This window comes from Chenopodium album, chromosome 23, assembly GCF_948465745.1.
Source record: "Chenopodium album chromosome 23, dcCheAlbu1.1, whole genome shotgun sequence".
Taxonomy (NCBI): domain Eukaryota; kingdom Viridiplantae; phylum Streptophyta; class Magnoliopsida; order Caryophyllales; family Amaranthaceae; genus Chenopodium; species Chenopodium album.
Window position 1 is genome coordinate 9,800,877 of NC_137856.1, and position 20,040 is coordinate 9,820,916.

Sequence of the window (20,040 nt, forward strand, 5' to 3'; positions counted from 1 at the left end):
TGGTTCGGTGCAAACGGGTAGCAGTTTGCTAACAGTTCGGTGTAAGCGGTTTTTTTTTTTCCAATTTAAACGGTTTCGGGTTGGAACTGATTTCGGGTTAGATACGGTTCGGTTCTTTTTCGGTTCGGTTTTCTTTCAGTTCGGTTTATATTTGGTTCGGTTTGTTAACGGGTTCAGTTCTTATACGGTTTAACATTATTCGGGTCGATTCGGTTTCGGGTTTACTAAAATATGGTTTGGGTCGGTTTTCGGTTTCAAAAAAATCGATTTTTAATCGGTTCGGTTCTCATTTGGATCGGTCGATTTCGGGCAGTTAAACGCTTTCGGTTTGAAATTTGACAGCACTAGCCACAAGCATTTAAAGTTTACTTTGAATTGGGAGATAGTAACTTCAAAATTATAACAACCACAATCACAAATTGACAACAACGCTGAGAGATTGACAATGTCGACCATGCTCATGTCTTCCTTCTCCTTCACTCCGTCCACTGTCTTCGCTTCTTCTTCATCTGCAGGTCCCCTCTCTTCCCTAATCCTTCTCCTTATCTTCCATGCCAGCAATTATCAATTACTAACACAGTTTTTTTTCATCAATTTTATCAGATTATCCGAATTCTAAATCCGTAAAAATCCGACCCGATTGGCGAGAAAAATCTCGACCAATTCCTCCCGGTGGCAATTACCCTGCCAAAGATCACTGCAGGTATTTTTGTCACTTACAGTAATTGTATTTGGAGAGAAATTATTTAATAGAGCTGTCAAATCGGGTATTCTGATGCATCGTCATGTCGTGTCTAATTAGGAGTAGTTGGTTAGTCAACTTGGACCGTGTTAGTTTTTGGCACCTCTACGAGTTACTTGTATGTATATAATTAATAATATTAGGTGTATCAAATTAGTTTAATTTAATGAGAAACTGAGAATAGTTTTGAATTTTAGTTGTTTAATATGAAATTAATGATGATAGTGATGAGGGTTTGACATTGAAGGTAAAATGTGGACTACTCCATTATCTTTTTGGTATTAGAGCCACAAAGACGAGTGATGAGAATCGATAGTATCTTTTAGAACCGGTAGGGAAACTTTAAAATTACTACAAATTAAGTTTAATAAGTGTAACAATAGTAATAGTTTAATAAGTGTAACAATAGTGATTTAATTTATGAAAATTGATGATCAAATTGAAACGTGGCCTATTATTTTAAAACCGAAGGATTAATTGCGACTATTACTCATCTGTTACGGTGGATTAAATCCCCAAATAACCTTTTGGAAATGTTGTGACAATATTTAATTAATGAAAATTGATATCAAAGTGGTTAAGGGTTTGACCCTTTTGGTTAAAGTTAAACGTGGCTTATTATATTGAAATCGATGAATTAATGTGACTGTTGTTTATCTGTTACAGTTTTCAGTTTTCAAGTCAAATTAAGTTATTGGGAAAAGTTTAACAATTTTATTTTTTAATGGCGCAGTCGATGTGGACTTTGTGATACTTATTACATAGCTCATGTGAAGGAGGCATGTGCTTTCTTGGGAGATGGCATGTCTAGAATAGAAGTATGCTCCTTCTCTTCTTTATATATTGTTAAACTCTGCAGTAATTATTATTACCAAGTGGCTCCTTTTTGACAGGATAAAATGTTACTTTGTTTACTGTTTCAATAATTGGTGTGCATGTGTAGTAAATTGATGCTTGGAATTGAATTAAATAGGACTTGAATTTGCCTCTCAAGCCTTAAGATTGCATATTGTTCTTTTCTTGAATACATTGTATGATTTATGTAGAACCAATGTGTTGATCTACCTCACATGGTTTATAATGACTAAACTAATGCATCATTTCGGTTTGGCTGTATTGTAAAGTATTTTCAACTGACAAAATTGGGGTGCTTAAAAAACTCTTGGTCATTTCAAAGTAAACGTTGCAACCTTATACCATCTTACATCCGTATTTCACTTATAAGTTACTTGCTATTCAGAGATATAGTGAATGATGAATGATTCCCCCCCGTCTCTTCAATAATTGACGTGTGCCTCTAATAGTCTATTTTAACTACTATAATATAGTAACATATAATTATTATAAAATCCCATAAAGACTTTGAAATCGAATTTGTACTGCTACAACCTCAACACCAACACCGCCTGGGATCAATGCATCTTCGTTTCCATGACACCGTGACTATCCCACAACAAAACCTTATATTAAAATCATGATTTCCCATAGTATTGATTTATTTTGGCAATTCGCTAACATTATCTACTTTCTCAAGTTTGTTACTTATTGCCCTTAACTCCATCATGTCCTTACCCTTCTCAAAAGTATGTATTTTGAAAATTAATCTAATTTATAAGCTATTAAGCATTCACCTTAAAATAATTTAGGTTTAGTTGAAATAAATAATTTATGTTGAGTAAAAATAAGTTTAATTCAGCAAAATTAAGTTCAATTCATTAGAAATATGTTTCAATCTGTAAAATTCAGTAATCGTGAAGAACAAATATAACAAAGAACCAGTAAGAATAAGTTTTAATAATTTAAAGTTCAGCAACATTAATTTAATTTTAGTTAAAATAGTTTTGTTTTAACCAAAATAAAGTGAAGAGAACAACATGTTAATCCTTTGCCATGGTATCAAGAAACAACATGACATGATATTTATGAGTTCAAATCTCATCTACATTCTATTTAAAGTGATATATTTATCGTTTGGCACAACAAGATAGAATATAAAATCAATCTTGGTGCTTTAACCTCTAGCGTAGACTTTTGGTTGAATTGATCCTTTGACATTGCTTTTATTGAGATGATAAAATTGGGATTGGTGTTCATGTTATGCTTTGTAGAGTGAAGTACAAATCCCTAAGTAACCTCTTCTTTATCTTTGATATAGATGCAAGTGGACTTCAATCTTGTGAGAATATATAATGAAACTACTAGATTTTACTTTGTCTATATTGCACCTATAAACCAACCTTTTTTTTATTGTTTATTCCACCTACAACAAGTTGGAAGTCATTTTAGCAATTTCACACATGGTAAATTGGTGAAATAGGTGTGAAGTAGCATTTAAATATTGCAATAATATCTTAACATGGTTTGTGTTGATATTTAATAATTATGTAGGGTGACTATTGTTTTGGATGAAAAGGAATCTTATGAAACTTTTACACTTCCTCCGTTTCTTTTTAATTTTTAATCAGTTGTAACACTTTCCATTTTTTTACATTTCTTTCTCTATCTCTCTCCTACCCACATGGGTCCCTCTTATTTTTCTCTCTATCTCTCACCTCTTAAAAAATTGTCTAGGAGACCGTGAAAATAAAAGTGTAGCAACTAAAAGAAAACGGAGGAAGTATTTTGAATCAGAGGCAGAATTTAGGTTTTTGCTTCTATTTGTCCTTTTTCCTTCCCAAATAAGGGTGATAAGGGATTTAGCAAAACTCAAACTTGGCTTCCAATAACCTATACATAATCTCCTAGTTGACCTCAAACTTGTCAATTTGGAAGCTTCGGTCTATGCTTGGTTTGTAACTCTAACTCAAGCTTCTTGAGTCTTGTACTATTATATATAAGGGATAACCTATGTTGTTCAGACGTTTCATTATCTTAAGCACCTATGTTGGATCCTAGAGTTTTTGACTTGGGTTCTGGACACTTAAATAATTTGATACTTCCTTTTGCATAAACATTGTTACCCCTAACATAGGTTATGAATTACTCTTTTTAAAAAATTTAATTAAAAAATTAGCTTGGATTTCAGCTTAAACTAAGTCTTGCAAGTTGCATTTTGATTGTACTTTCACCAAGCCAAGCTTTAGTCCCTTCAGAGTAGGCTTGTTTCATTTTCACCCCTCCCAACTGCTTTTATCATGTCCCCATAGGTTTCCTAAGTGGAAAAAGGAAATAAGAGCTCCCAATGATTGCCTAGTGGCATGTATCCATTGACTGATGAAAGTGTTCTCTCCAGCTTAAACTTTTGATCTAGCTTTTTACAATTGACTTTTCTGAGTAAACTATAATCTAGTATATTTATGCCATATAGAACTGAATTAGAATCTGAATATTAACAGTATGAAAATGTTTGAGGTGTTTATGGATACTTGATTAATCAACCAGAGTTAAATCAGTTAAGTGGGCATATGGCGATTCTTGCCACATGTTCCTTTTGTCTTTGATGATTGGTCTGTTATCTTCATGCTTTCAGATTCTTGCTCTTGTACCTGGAGCAGAACTACATCAAAAGTTGGTAACATATTACTAGAGTGGACATTCTTTTACACTTTCTCAGGTCACTTCACAGTGACTGATATAGAATTCCATAATTTTGCCACAAAAGTCTTAGGCGTCTTCACATGCTCTGCTATGCTATACAAATCCATTCTGGTTAGCTAATTTACCTTCTTTCATTTCCTAGACTTTGGAGCCCTTGGTCCATGGGAGAGGCAGGAAAGAGGATTCACTTGATGAGACATATCTAGGAGTCTATGAGGATCTATTGTATGCTCGTAAAATAAAACCTGTTGAAGGTAACTATTATCCTCTCAATGAAGCCATGGCTTTGCTGGACATTGAAGATTTAAATACTGATCAATGATGTATATATCTTGAGATGTTCTGATCATCTTGTCTTTTTTCAATACAATTGAAGCTTGTTGTTCCTGTTCACTATATATAAAGCTCAAAAGAATTATAGTTTTTTTTGTTCTTTACCAGAAAAGAAGAAACTGATATTGTAGCTCCCTTATACCTCAACAATTTTCCATTATGAAGTTTTATTGATCTAAAATAAAGTTATTAAATATGTATCAATTGATGGAAGTTGGTGATGAAGTTCATTTTGTGCTAGACTACTTCTCTGTTGTTTTGTTGAATTGGCAGATTGCCTTGAACAGCAACTCATTGCTCAAATAAAACGTGGATATATCATCTTGTAACTAAATTCTGTTCAGCTGTCCTCAATGTATTTATTTTGTGTGTTACTGTCGTTTTTTTTTTTTTGGGTGTGTGGGGGGGGGGGGGGGGGGAGGGGGAGGGGATCTGGGGTGGTTGTGGCTTCTTTGCAATACAGAGGCAGTATTCCTATTCTGATGGATTGGTGATTGATTTTTCTATTAATAGGAGCACAATGGACGGGTATAGTGACAACTATTGCTGTTGAAATGCTTAAAGCGGGCTTGGTTGAAGCAGTTATCTGCGTGCAGAGGTAAATGTGTAGTTTAATAGCAACTTGTAGTTATATATTGTTTTCATGATCACTAATACTCTAACTGTCCCATGTTTATCCTTGCAGTGATCCGGATGATAGATTCAGTCCAAGGCCTGTATTAGCTAGGTATGTTAATTAAGTGCTATGCTAAAGATGATTTGCTGTGAAAATTTATTCTGCGTTGCTTATTAGGGCTGGCCAAACTGTATATCTTATACAGTTCGAAATTTCAAATATACAAATATTTTAGTTCGAAATTTTATCCAGATAACAGATCAGAAGAACTCAATTAAGTGCCCCCCCCTCTCCCAGTGTTCTTGTTAAGGTTTAATGTTTGTCAGGTGTAATGAATGCCAAAACAAAAGAAAAACTTGATTTACCTGATAAAAACCAAGTTAAAGACATCAGTACAACAATTAATCAATTTTGAAGGAGTTTAAAAAATTAGCATATTATGGAGTATATAATAACATCAATGAATTCAGCTGAGTGTGTAATTTATGAGGTTAGCAGTGAGGCATGGTGCTTGCAATGCTAGGCTTTTGCTTTTGCTATCCTATTTTAAAAATTGTTTTCAAACCATATCCGAATGATGTTTTCAAATGCAATCTGAATCCAATCCAACATTTTCTGATATAAAAATTGGATCAGACATCCTAAATTTCCGTTCGTATTTCTTAGCCCACCCCTAATGCTTATATTGGCCGTTTGCATGTATTTTCACAACCTGAAGCAGCTTGTTGTTTATTTTTTCCTCCTGTTGAACAGGACACCGGATGAAGTAATTGTAGCGAAAGGTGTTAAGCCAACTTTGTCTCCAAATCTTGACACACTTGCCCTGGTTGAGGTGCCTGATAAAATTTTTCAATAGCTTTAGCAAATTATTTTTTTTCCTTGATTACCCCAAGTTCTTCAAGTACAATATATTATGGAGATGTTTGCCTTTAAGCAAAATGCAAAACCTGCATTGTGTTGAAAAATTTATTGATGTGTACTACCTTTTGATACATAAGTAATCCCATTTAGACTTAGCTAAATACAAAAAAGGACTAAACAAGGCATAAGTATGTATGGAACTATGAATACAATTTTGTTGTTATCTATTGTTGTAGATATTACTCAATTCTTATCATAGGATTAGTAATATCATGCTCCACTGTAATTTAGTATGGAATCGTGCTTATATGTCTCATATTGTATGACAACTGGGAAAATCACTTTGAAATTGAGGGAGTAGTGTTCTAATGTTATTCTAATATAAATAAGAAAATAGGAATTCTTTCATGCCCAAAATTTATCTAGTAATGTTTTGGATCTGACAGGCAGCTGGTGTAAAGCGTCTTCTCTTCTGTGGTGTTGGCTGTCAAGTGCAAGGTGTGTTCTCCTCCAGAACTTGGCAAGTTGTATCTTCATATGATTTCTCATGACTTAGGACTGATATGCAGGATAACTTAACTGCAGCACTGAGATCGGTGGAAAAATATTTGAATTTGGAAAAACTGTATGTTCTTGGCACCAATTGCGGTGAGTGATCTTATGTCTGGACTTTTTTGGGATGGATTTATTTTTACTTTTTATTATCATTTATATTTTTGTATTATATGGAGGGGGGTTGAATTAGTATGCTTAGGGTTTTTACTTAACCCCTGTTAAAAAATCTGTGTTCTGTTGTCATCTACATTCTAGCAGTAGCTTTATGTTTTAGGATATGCTCTCTTCCTATGTTGCTCGTACTTGGGTACCCATGTCTGACACAAGTATGTGTCCAAGTGCCCGTCTCGGCTTAGGGTAGAAGTGTCCTATCCATGTCTACGTATTGATTATCCAACAGACCAACACAGCTACTTGATATAACATCTTTAGTCTGTGTAACATAGCTCTCATCTCTTCAGGAACTTAATTATTTATTGTTAAAGTCAAACCAAATTCGACCTGACCAAAGAGATTCAAACCTCTTTTTTCCATTCATTCATTATCTTTAACTCCGTAATAGTGTATGATCATTAGATATTTGGAAAATACACGTTGAGGTAGATCTAACAAGATCCCATTCGATAATTTCTTTTTTCTTCCTATTTACATGAATTTGTGGCCAAAGTTCTGTCAAAGTAGGAGATAATATTAGACAGGTGTAGACTAGAAAAGTTCATATCAATCCAAACCATACCTTAAAAAATCTAGTCCAAAACACTATTCCAGGTGAAGATTATGTAGTCTTAGATGTTTTAATTGTTATATAATCTGAGATGCTGATCAATCCATTGTTGGCCTCATAATTTCTGTACATGGTGCCACTACATGAAACTTTGAGCAACTCATGCTTTTTGGCTTTTCATTGGATTAGATTGACGTCGTTGTTCTTTCTAAAATGATCAGGAGCTCTGTGAGCGAAGGTCACACTAAGTGTCCTTATTTGAAAAATGTGGGCAGATAGGTAATCTATGTTTTTCACCTTCTCTTGTGAACAGTGGACAATGGAACACGAGAAGGACTGGACAAGTTTTTAAGAGCTGCAAGCAGCGATCCAGACACAGTGCTTCATTATGAATTCATGCAAGATTACAAGGTTCTAATATTTTCTTTAATTTCTTTGCCGAATTGTTGTGAATTTCCGTGTTCATGTGCTGCTGCTAACCTTATAATGTGCTCATTCACATTTCTTGACAAAGGTTCAGTGGCCCTCATTTTCTTGCTGGGTATTCTAACTTTGTTTACGTTTCTTGCTGAAGATAGATTGAGCAGAAATAATTAGCTACTAGTATCCTATATTAATTCAATCTTTCATTGATTGTCCTAGGTCCATTTGAAGCATTTGGATGGCCATATTGAAGAAGTAAGATGAAAAATTTGAACTTTCCATCAGCATCATGAGTGATCATCTTGGTTTATGCACTACCTATAGATTCTAATCTTCTATATCAAACAGGTCCCATACTTCTGTCTACCAGCCAATGATTTGGTTGATGTCATTGCCCCATCCTGCTATAGGTAATGGTTGCATGGCTAGTCTGCTATAAACTATGCAGTGTATGCTTCCAAAATATCTTCCATCCAATCATTCTGATATGTGACTGTCTTTTGCAGTTGTTTTGACTACACAAATGCATTGGCGGTAAGTATCTATTTGTCTAAAAGATGTTGTGCTATCTTTCTTAACATAATCATGTTAGTTTTTGTGCATCTGAGTTACACTTGTTTCGTAATTTTCTATTTTTACTTTTTTCTTTTTAACTGGGTATGGTTATGAATTTATGATCAATCAGAATATCTTTATTTCTTTATAAATGATTCTTTCAAGCTTGTATCTTATATCGATATTTGAAATTTTCATGTGGCATTAGGATTTGGTAGTAGGATATATGGGAGTTCCAAAGTATTCTGGTACCAGCATGACACAACATCCACAGTATGTCACTGTTAGGTGAGTGAAGTTTCCTCCTCAGTTGTGTCTCAGATATCGTAGATTACATAGTTTAAATACCCGTGTACCCCCCTTCCCCCTTACCCCACAGAAATAGGGTTGGAACTAGCTACATTCAATAAGGTTTAAGTAGACCCTCTAAAAGTTGGTTAGTAAGGAAAACTAACGCAGTAAACTTTATCAAATATAAAGAAACTAAGCATGCTTAACGCAGTGGCAGTGGGTGTGTAGACTTTACCAGTTGAATGCTTATCCACAATGGTTTCAGAAGGAAGGAAAACATCCTTCCTAGTTTATTGTTAATAAAGCTAAGACCATTTTCATGTGTATACTTTTATTTCTATTTAAGTTTAGTAAGTAATGTTAGTATTTTCCAATATTTCCGTCCCACATTTTACACATCATTTCTTTTATAAACCTCACCAGTCACCACACTCCCAAACCCACCTTTCTTAATTGTCCTTTCAATTCATGCATGCTTACAAGGCGTGTTTTCTTCTGCAATTGTGGTTTGTGATAAATAGTCTCTGATATAAAAGCAACAAAATTAGATCTTTTTTTTTTTTCCTTATATCTATTGTCATTTATTACAGGAATGAACGTGGTAGGGAGATGTTGAGCCTCATTGAAAACCTCATAGAAATTACTCCCACTATGAGCAGTGTACATTCCAAACTATCTTCAAGCTGTTTTAGAGCATCATTTGTTTTGTAAATTTCTTAACAACTGGGTTTTTGTGCTAATTCTGGTGTTCAGGGAAATAGGCGTCCATTTGTAGTGGAGACTGTCAAAGCAGATGATGATGCTAAATTTGGTATGTTTTATATGGTTTAGAGCTATGAGAGCTACAATTATTGTCTTTTACTTCATAAGGGAAAGGAGTGTTAGTGTTATTCTATAATTGCTGAAACATAAAATATCACTATTAGCCATTTTGTAAAATTGGAATATCTATACTTATATATTAAAAAGCGTTCCTAAAACATAATATGTGTCACGTATTACCTTTTTAAGCTCTATAAACGTGTGAAGTCATCAATATATGCCACATGTCATGTCTTTAAATATGTCACGTCACCTTGAAAACACAAATTAGATTTGACATCTAAAAAATGCTTATATCAAGACTTGAACTTGAGACCAACAAGTATTACAATGCAAGTCTTACCGCCTTAGCAATCATTATATTGTGTAAATTTATCCAACAAAATTATAGGCCCTGTTTGGGAGAAAGCTGAAAGCTGAAGCTGATTGAGTTAGCTGATTTTGACTAGTTGATTTAATTAATTGATTTGACTAACTTATTGTATGTAATGATTATATAAAAGTGTTTGGTAAATAGCTGATAGCTTAAAGGTGATTGAGTATGTGAAATGACCAATAAGCTAATTGTGGGGTAGGTAGTTTAGATAGGATTTTAAATTAAATGAGGTTATAAGTGTCATTTCACAATAATTAATGAATAAGCTAATTGAAAAAGCTCCTAAAATGAGCTTTTTCAAAAAGAGCTTATTTAGTGGAATAAGCTCTTTCAATAAGCTTACTACCAAACACTTGTGTTAGCTTGTTTGATTAGTCAATCAGCTAAAGTTAGTCAAATAAGCTAATATACCCCCAATAAGCTTACTACCAAACAGGCCCATAATTAACTTGGATAAGATGATTAGTCTTTAATTGTACTATTTGTTACATATCATAGGATAATATAACAACTTGTATTAAATTTTGTTACAAATATTAAATTTGGCTCTCTAATACAAATCTTTTTTCAAAATATTAAATTCTGAAGATGATTTTCAATACATTAAGCAAAAATTAATCGAAAGTTAATTACAAACTGGCAACTCGAGGCATCGCGCGAGCCATACACTAGTTTAATATAATATTATGTCTTCAAAACAAAAATCTAATGCTTTTTCAGAACTCTGATGAATCAAGTAAATAGAATAGAATGAAAGACCACCTATAGAATAGAATGAAAGACCACCTCCCCCCGCCCCTTTATTTATTTATTTATTTATTTATTTATTTTTTATCTTTTGGTGATTAGTGGTGTTTCTAGGGATCAAATGGCTTAGAGGGAATTTAGGCTTTTTGATCTAGAAGTTCTTACAGCATCTCCTTGTGCAGTAGCTTTGAAGTTGATTGACTCTTGCTAATTTTGCTCGTTTTTTTGCAGGCATGGGACCTTCTCAGCCTGCTCCAAAATTTATCGGAAATCTGATTGCAGCTGTCCTTAACTTTGTAAGTATCTTTGATGGAAAACTTTACGGTTACAGGTACTAGCAATGGCCCATTTTTCACTAATTTCTTTATCCAGATTGGGCCAAAGGGTTTGGAGTTTGCCCGTTATTCACTTGATTATCATACCATTCGGAACTATCTGCATGTAAATCGTGCCTGGGGGAAGGAGAGGTGAGTATTTAATATATAATCCTAATTCTTTAGGGATTATCATACACATGGTACTAAAAGTATGCACTGAAACCAGGGCCACTAAGCATGTACCTTCATACGCAAGGAAACTTGTTGAGATGTACAATAATACTGGTGAAATTGACAAGATGATTTCCAGATCAAGGAGCGGATAATATATTATTGGATAGAACAATTATGCTTATCCAGAGGTTTAGCATGTGAGTTTGTTAATCTAGGTCAGTTAATCCAATGTGTAGCATGAAACATTCTTCTGGAAAAGTATTTTTCCTGTTTTGGCCTAGTTATGCAGCTGTACTACCTTTTTTATTGGTAAGATTTACGTGTACATAGAAAGGCTTATCTTCTAAAAGCGCATTATGCTATCACATTTTCTCTTTTTCATATTCTGTCATAAATTCTTAATTTGTGTCCATGTTTTGTTTGAACCTGTTTTCTGTGTATTCTTTGTTATGATCCATAGTTTAAAGTGCACTGAATCTGCAATTGAAAATAGTTTCACTGTAAATGTTATCCGCATATAAATTCTAATTTTTTTGTACAGGATGCTAAGATACATGTGTGGATGTAATTGACAGTTTTATGTCATCATATGCTAGCAACACTAGAATATATGAATGAAGATAGTATCCTAGAAATTTGTACAGATTTTCTAATTAATATTAATACTGCTATGAAAGATCACAAAGTATGATTGATAATAATACTCAATCGCTTTTGCTTTTATATTTTATAAATTAAAGTATCAACTGGGCCCTGGGATTTGTTTGTTAATCCTGGCTTTGCCCCTGGTTGTGCTAAGGCGTATGTGCCTGCCTTTGATGTGCTATATGACTAAAGAAGAAACCTTTCATTATGAAGGAAACACCATCTAGGTGAAACACTTTGATTTCCCAATGTGGCATAATTATTCGTGCATGCAGATTAGAAACAGACGTTTCAAAAGCTACCTCTTTTCATCAATAGCAAGATTGTCCTTTGACTGTTAGAATGCTAGCTCTAGTTCTGGGCACCCCCTGCTGTCAAAAACATGGGAATAAGAGTTTCAGTCTCATATTCCCATTGCATAGTCTCATCTTAGCCAAATGAGCATTGTCTTATTGACATTACTTATTCCATTTCCAACCTCAAATGCTTCAAAATAGACCGTTTTTCCAGTTCAGTTCTCTACATGCCTATGTTTCTATAATTAGAAGAGATTTTGAATAAGCTGGCTTAAAGTTTATCTCTAATAGTTTTGAAGAATCGGAACTGAGTTCAGTTGGGGTGAGGTCGAGGAGATGAGATGTAAAATATGGCTGGTCCACTTCTTAGATGAATGGTTGGGAATGCATGAAGGGAAAAAAATGGGAGGTTGAGATTCTGTTGTTTTGTTAGCTTAGGTGTCAAAATCTATAATTAGGAAATGGAGGAAAAGAATTGAAGAATTTCTAACACACTGTTGAGAGGGAAATATCATGTGCCTATGTTCTACCAAGCTTCAGCATGAAATTTGAGTTTGTAGAACTGTATGGCATATTTAGTTGTTCTTAATCAGTGATTTCACTGATTTGTTCTTTGGATGTACAAATTGTTTTTTTTTTTGAGAAAATTGATTTTTTTTTTTTTTGGATGTACAAATTGATTTTTAAGACAAATTCAATTTGTTTTACAATAATAGTTCCCCCGGTTTTTTTTTTTTTTAATCACGACATTGGAGATTTTACTCTTGCCGGTGCACATTTTATAACTTAAATATCGTAAGCTGTATTGTAGTAAAAATTAGAAAAATGTTGATATTGTGAAAGCATATTTTGGGATGAATAACAAGTAACAAGTTTTCACATTACAATATCTTTTCCAATGTATAAATCACAAAAGACAATTAAGTGAGTGTGTATGAATAGTGTAAGATTTCAAGCTTTGCGATTTAATATAAGTAAACGGAGGAAATATAAAAACTTGAAAAGTACCCTAGTGTCAAAAATCCCAAAATTTTTATATTTGTTGTTATCAGCCTTACTCCAACATGTTTTCAGCAGCAGCTGTTGAACCGAACGCCTATGTACCTTGGACCTCAACCAAAAAGACTAGGTAGAGACATCATTATTGAACAAAATAGGTAGTAGTTTTGCCAACTTACGATGAAGAAGATTGATATATTCAGCATTTGAGTATTTCTGGTTTTGGTAGAATTTGGTCCTTTTGCAATCCATTGAACTCACCAATGCTCAAATGTTGTCAATTGTCTTGTGCATGCTATGACATTTGGGTAGACTTGCTCAGCTTATAGACTCTCTTATGTGCATTGAAGACTTAGGTAAAATTATGTCCAGCCACTCTTTCCTCCAGAGTCCAGGCCCTCCTCACAGGAGGCGATTTGTTTGTTGAATCAGTCATCAAGCTTATTCATTATCGAATGCTATTAGCTTAGCTAGCATTCCTAGCCATATATTCTCGTTCATAACAATATCTTAAATGTTGAATCCTATTATTTCACAAGAATTATTAAACCTCGTCGAGAAAAAGTTGGTTAAGAAGAATTGATTGTCAAAGATTGCCTTTTGTCCTTTCCTGATATATACATATAACCTGCAGCTGAAAGCACTAGATGACATTAGAGATAGAAGATTCAAAGTTTATAATTCAGCATTTATTTTTATGACAAAGTTTTTAATGTGTCGTGGTAAAAGGATTGTGAAGGGAGACATGGAGTGAACTCTTCTGCAGATTTGAGTCAAACAGCATGGGTCTCATGTGGGTTCTTTTATTTCTACATTGCCCTTTTTTTAAAGTTTATTTATTCATTTTATTTTCTGTCTTCTGTTGTTTCTTCTTCTTCTTTGTTTACCATTTTTTGTAATCATTTAAAGTAAAGTCTGTACAATAATGAGGAATAATTTTGATTGTATTGTATTTGTTGGCTGACGGTTAAACTGATTATAGGAGTATTTATTATATACTGTTATTGGCGTTTTCTGGGAATATGGGACAAAACATGGAATTTTCTGTTTTCAGAAGTGAGGAATTGTGGATGAGGAGTGACGTCGGTGAAGGGGTCTTAGTGGCTGATGTATTTACACCATTCACTGGAGATTTGAGAAGCTTCTCTTGGTCTGTTTGACTGATGTTTGTGAACTTTAGGTTAGAAAATCTGGAGTATGAAGTCGGTGCTTGTGTTATCCATAATCGGCTACTTGTGTTAGACGCGAGCGAGTGTCCAAGTGTTGGACTAGGCTATTTTGTGATAAATTTTCATGATTTGGGTTTATATTGAATTGTCAATTATCCTTCCCATGTCATAGTATCAAAGATCTGTTATAAATAATTGAGGTGAAATAAAGATTTTAACGTTGGTCCATACTCAAATTTATTGTTGTTGGGCAACTTGATTGGTAAAAATTGTTTGGGGTTGGTATAAATTTTTTTTTTTTTAAAATACTTGTACATTAATCAATTTACCATGGAGCTTCCCAATTAAAATGGTCTTATTTCTCTGGTGTTAACTGATCAAGGTAGCCTCAGGAGTTTGTGTATCGACGATAAAATTGGCTGTGTTTGCTGTTATTGTGGAGTCTTTTGACAATTGTATTAATCTAATTATGCTACGTAATTTAATTAGTCTGTTTCTAGAATAGCTTAAAGGTGCATCCAACAAGCAAACTGAAGTCATAACTTCTAGATTGAGAAATTTTGCTGTGAGCCTAGAAAGGAGATGATTTTCATTCTTTAGTTGACAACTACTTCGGGATGGGGTGGAATCTGAGTACATCAGTTTAAATCCAATAGGAATTCTTACAACTGAAATGATTAACACCCAGAATGATATATATGGCCTTTAAAAATTTATATCCCATACCTTGAGTTTAAATTCTATCTGCATTTATTTACCTGTGTAATGAGTTCTGACTTCCTCATAAACACGAAATTGATGATTTTTCTTGTTTCGGTCGAATATAGAGAGGTGAAAAACATTCTATTTTTAGAGACATGTGGGGAATGCAATGCATAAAATGTAAATAGCAGGTGGGAACTCTGAACCAGCTGCATCACTTTCTGACAATGGGAAATTTTCTGCACTTGGGACTGTCCATAGATGAATGTCAAAAAACTTTGGTGGGCTCTGTAGCATGTGATGTGCAACATCAGAGACATTACTACCCTTGTGTTCGCTTGGTTTCCACCTTAAGATCAGTATCAAACTTGAACTGACAGTCTTTCTCAGGCACTGAATAACCATGGGTCTTACTGTATGAAACGGGCCGGTCCCCCCTTCTGTGCAGGTATTGCCCAATGCCCATCTTTATTTGCATTCATGATTTCATGACCAAGCTGTTCTTATTTATCTTAGAGGCTGTTCATACTTATACATTGGAAACTTTTAGTGTTTTTATCGTTTATTGTTGGGTTAAGAGGATCAGTTGCTCGATGATAGTAATGTCTGGTTTGGAGCTTAGTTAAGTGATCTGCTTCCATTCAGGTCATTTTCAGGTCGGTCGGAGTCAAGATAAGTATATCTAGCCTAGTATGATAATCAGTTAATCACTAATCAGTGTTGGTGACATGAGTTTTCAATTTGGTCAAAATAGTTACATATAATCTTGGTTACAAGTTAGTTTTAACTTTGATTATCGAGTTTGGTCAATAATGTCAAGTCAGTTCTATTAATCTGAATGTCTGATACTGTCAAAATCTCATGAAAAATCTGATAGAAATGAAGTTTTCCAATAAATATATGTATAAGAAGCAATTATAAATTTGATTATATATTTTTTCATTGTTACACCAAAGTATTTCACACAGTAAAGAGAAAAATAAAAAAAATTAAAAAAAAGTAAAAAGCCTCATCTTCCTCTATACAAAAAGGTGCCCCTAATATTTAGAGACTGGGATCTTTTAAGGAAGAGGGCTGCTTTGTGAGCTTTGTGTTCCTAATTAAATAAAATGTCTATGCAACCTGATTTGTGTAGTTTTATCAGAACTGAACAACTGCCTAAATCAGACAAAAATCCACAAAAAAGAAGTAAAAAAAGAATTTGAAGTTATCTGAACAATGTTTAGTTTCGCAAGTTTTAATTGTATTTGCTGCTGTTATCTTAAAACTGCGAAATACACCGCCTATGACAAGCAGCAGGAGGCTTCTTTTGCTTGGTTTCTTCTTTCCAGATTTTTCCAATGTCTTCTGCTACTCTGATGGCATCTTCTGATGCACCGGATAATCCTCGTTTTGTGAACCCGGCTGCGTATAATCCGGCATTTCCCTTCCAGCCATTGGGGAATGGCGCTTTCGGGAATCCATTTTTGGTAAAGAAATCACTTTCCTAAAAAAGCAAGAATGAAAAAAGAAATCAGTTGACAATTCTTCAGAAAAATGCTGTAATAACTTCTGTAAAGTCAAACCAGACAAGACTCCAACATCCTACGGTTGGGGTGCTTAAGTTACATGGCTAAGGTCATTATTTAAATGTTTGACAAAGTTACAATTAATTTTATTCCCTTGATTTTAAGATCCAAACTGGCAGTCATTTTTATATCATTTTTATTTTTTTCATTGAAACTCAGATCTACTAGTTAAAAAAATACGAATTTATTTTTATGAAAGACAAAATGTAAGTGCAAAAAAGAAGAGGAAGATATAACAGCCTCTGTTTTTATCCTATGATAACAAACAGTTTAAAAAAAGAAAAAAAAAAATCCAAGAAAATCTCAGTTTTCTGAACTGTCAAAGAAATACCAGACATGAAAAAATCTTATAAAAAAATGGCTTGAATGAATTTTGATCCTCACCTTTAGCCATAGAGGAACGTTGCTGCGGTACCCAGTAGCGAGGATAACGGAATCGATCTCACGAATCTCTCCATCGACAAAGGCGACTTTACCTCTGGCAAATCTCTTGATACCAGGAACAACCTTAATCTGTCCTGATCTGATTTTACCAAATGTACCAAGGTCCAACACTGGGGTCTTTCCTTCTGTTTGTTTCAGCTCCATTGGACCAACTTCCGGCCTCTTTAGACCGTATTTGTCTGTGTTTCCGAGCAATAAGCTTGCTAGGAACAGCAGTATCTTATCAACTGTACGCAGTGAAAACCACCTCAATAGTGTCATTGCCAACTCGAATGTCGATTTCCCTAGCACATCTTTAGGCAGTACATGAACCTGTTGAAATTCAAAACAAATTTACTTGGTCAGTTTAAGCCTAACACATATTTTTCTTAAAAATTCATAATTTTTATTTTTTGGTTTATGTTCTTACCGAGCTACGAACACATAGTAAGGGTTGAACATCATGGTTACAAAGATCAAGAGAAACTTCCATGCCCGAATTTCCACACCCTACAACCATAACTTTTTTGCCGCGGTATTGCTCACCAGATTTGTACTCACATGCATGGATAATATCACCACCAAATTCATGGAACCCAAAAAACTTAGGCACAACCTTCTCAGCATTTTCGCCGGTGGCAACCACAATCCACCGGCATATATACTCAACCTCGCGCTTGTTGGTGCAATTATCAGCACCCAAAGCGGTCTTAATCCTCCAAAGACCACAGGTTTCATCATACTCAGCAGACTGCACTGACTCATTGAACTGAGGTTGTATGTCGAATTTCTTAGCGTAAGACTCAAGGTAGTTTATGAACTGGTCTTTTGAAGGGTACTCAGGGTAGTCATCAGGGAAAGGGAAATTAGGAAGCTGACAGAATTGCTTAGGAAGGTGAAGCTTAAGGCGGTTATAGGTACGTGTTTGCCATAGTGAAGCAATGCAGTTGGCTCGCTCAAGCACGATAAAGGGGACGCCTTGTTCCTTAAGCCCTGCAGCCACAGCTAACCCTGAAGGGCCAGCACCTACTACCACCGGCCCATTCACCCACACACATCGCTTAGCGAAGAATTCTTCGTGGTTGGCCGAGGTGGTTTTGGCTATGAAAGCGGCATTGCTAACCGGATTCATAATGGTAATATAATTATTAGTAGAATTGAAGTATTAGTTAGGTTGTTTGTGTATCAAAAGTGTTCAAAGGACTAAAGGAGATGTATTAGCAATAATAATAAGAAGAGAGAGAAATCGCGAACGAGTTATAGAGAGAGAGAGAGAGAGAGAGAGAGAGAGAGGGAGAGAGAGGGTTAATTGTTTGGTTGGAGAAATGGGTGTAGTGAGAATGGGGGAGGTGGTAAGGGGGGTTTAAATAAGGGGAAGATTGCCTTAAGAGATGCATGAGACTAGCATGTGAATTAACTTCTCATAGAAGAGCTCAAAGAATTTTATTAAACATTTAATAATTCAAAAAATATTCTTGTACTCATAATATTATACCATAATATTATACAATGTATATATAGAAATTCTTCTATTCAAGTTGTTTAGATGTATTATTGTCGTATACAAATAAGTATTGTATCTGAATTTTATTTCGTAAATTTATACATTTATATATATGGTATTTATATATTAAAATGTATAATTAACATTATATACTTGTTGTTGCATTATGATTTTATAGCACCTGCCATTAGAAGGTGCTTTTAATCATTCTTTGATTCATTTTAATCATTTCATTATCATTGCCACTGGCTCCACCAAATCCTGCATTTTCTCTTTTTAAAGAAATTTTAATAAAGTTTTCAACTTTAAAAATGTCTTCTCAAAGGTTACGTTGTTACTTTTGTGAAGATTGATGAAAAATGATTAGTAGTAATAGCAAACAATAATCTGGAAAATTTTATGCATTTTAATTAAAAACATGGTGTATTTACATGGCTATTGAGTTAAATGAGCTTTAAGTTTGAAGCCTGAGCTCGATTGCAAGCCGAGCAACCACTAGCTTAAGTTCAACTCGACTTATGAAAATGAACTTTAATTTTGAAGCCTGAGCTCGATTGCTAGTGTTGCAAGCCGAGTAACGAATAACTTATGTTCAACTCATCAGCAAATTAACATCCTTAATTGTGAGTTTCACAAGTTGATATCTTACCTAGAATTTTTGACTCTCTTTATAAAAACTTTTGAAATTAAGGTTGCGCATAAATCAAAAGGTCTTATGTTGAAGAACCAAATGGAAAGGCTAGCCAAACCTTTTTAGTTTTTTCTACTTGTAGAATCTACGCAAATTCTTCACACTAGGTGTTAGATTTTTATAGAAATACATTAGGTAAGATGAATGATCCATCTAATTCCGACTTCTCATCACAAGACCATCTATACAACTATAATGATTGTATAGCTATAAGCAAAGAAATTTAGTTCGCATATCTCCTCACCTTAGATCCTTGTGGTCTAGAGATCAAATCTTATGAGAATCATTTGATAGATTTCTCTTATCCCATCAATTGGGTTCCCTATAACAAAAATACATAAATAACTCACCGCTTTTGAAATTCTTTTTAACATGAAGTAAGCTTATGTGGCACTCCTAATTAAAAAGAAGATTACACAACAATTTCTCTTTATGCCAAGACTTAAATCATCCTTGATCAACTAAAACATAGTATATTGTATTATTAGACTTGTGCACCCAAGTTTAGAAACTACTAAATAATTAAATGTTGCTTTGCTTGGATATTACGTGAATAAGACTTTACATTATCTCCTGTAAAATGCTAATTTAGAGATTCTAATTATGCTAATTAAGGTTTGTTGTTACATCCTAGTAGTGATAATGGTCGCATATAGAGGAATTAGTTTGCTAAGTCGAAGGCAAAGACTGAAATTTTAGTGGTTTTTAATTGAGATCTAAGATCGACAACCGTATTACAGATGAACATGTTAAGCTACAATTAATGTTCATGTCTCTTTTACATCCCTCTTTTTATCTTTATTTTATATATTTCTTATGAAAGATCTATAACTTCATATATAGTAGTAGTATATGTTATATTATGTATAGCTAGCTTTGTTTCTTTATCTTCTTTGTTTGAGAAATCTACTCCGAGATCGAATTACGTAGTTGATTATAGATTCTTTAATTCAACTTTTTGGCGAAATAA

The 20,040-nt window shown here is 34.1% G+C and overlaps 2 protein-coding genes across 2 annotated transcripts; one reads left to right on the forward strand and one right to left on the reverse strand.

The window, feature by feature from the left end:
- The first annotated feature begins 385 nt into the window (after window positions 1-385).
- On the forward strand, window positions 386-11,454 carry LOC145608551 (7-hydroxymethyl chlorophyll a reductase, chloroplastic-like). Its single transcript, XM_081664164.1, has 19 exons — window positions 386-515; window positions 604-703; window positions 1,476-1,560; window positions 4,422-4,533; window positions 5,126-5,210; window positions 5,298-5,339; window positions 5,982-6,060; window positions 6,536-6,587; window positions 6,675-6,737; window positions 7,682-7,779; window positions 8,011-8,046; window positions 8,140-8,201; window positions 8,298-8,325; window positions 8,555-8,634; window positions 9,228-9,297; window positions 9,391-9,448; window positions 10,814-10,878; window positions 10,955-11,049; window positions 11,126-11,454. The coding sequence occupies exons 1-19, from the start codon at window positions 446-448 to the stop codon at window positions 11,223-11,225; spliced, it is 1,380 nt and encodes a 459-aa protein (XP_081520290.1). The 5' UTR covers window positions 386-445; the 3' UTR covers window positions 11,226-11,454.
- A 4,691-nt stretch (window positions 11,455-16,145) lies between these two features.
- LOC145608670 (putative indole-3-pyruvate monooxygenase YUCCA5) lies at window positions 16,146-18,007 on the reverse strand. Its single transcript, XM_081664276.1, has 3 exons — window positions 17,306-18,007; window positions 16,837-17,208; window positions 16,146-16,370 (listed from the first exon to the last, which is right to left on the reverse strand). The coding sequence occupies exons 1-3, from the start codon at window positions 18,005-18,007 to the stop codon at window positions 16,146-16,148; spliced, it is 1,299 nt and encodes a 432-aa protein (XP_081520402.1).
- Window positions 18,008-20,040: the final 2,033 nt, after the last annotated feature.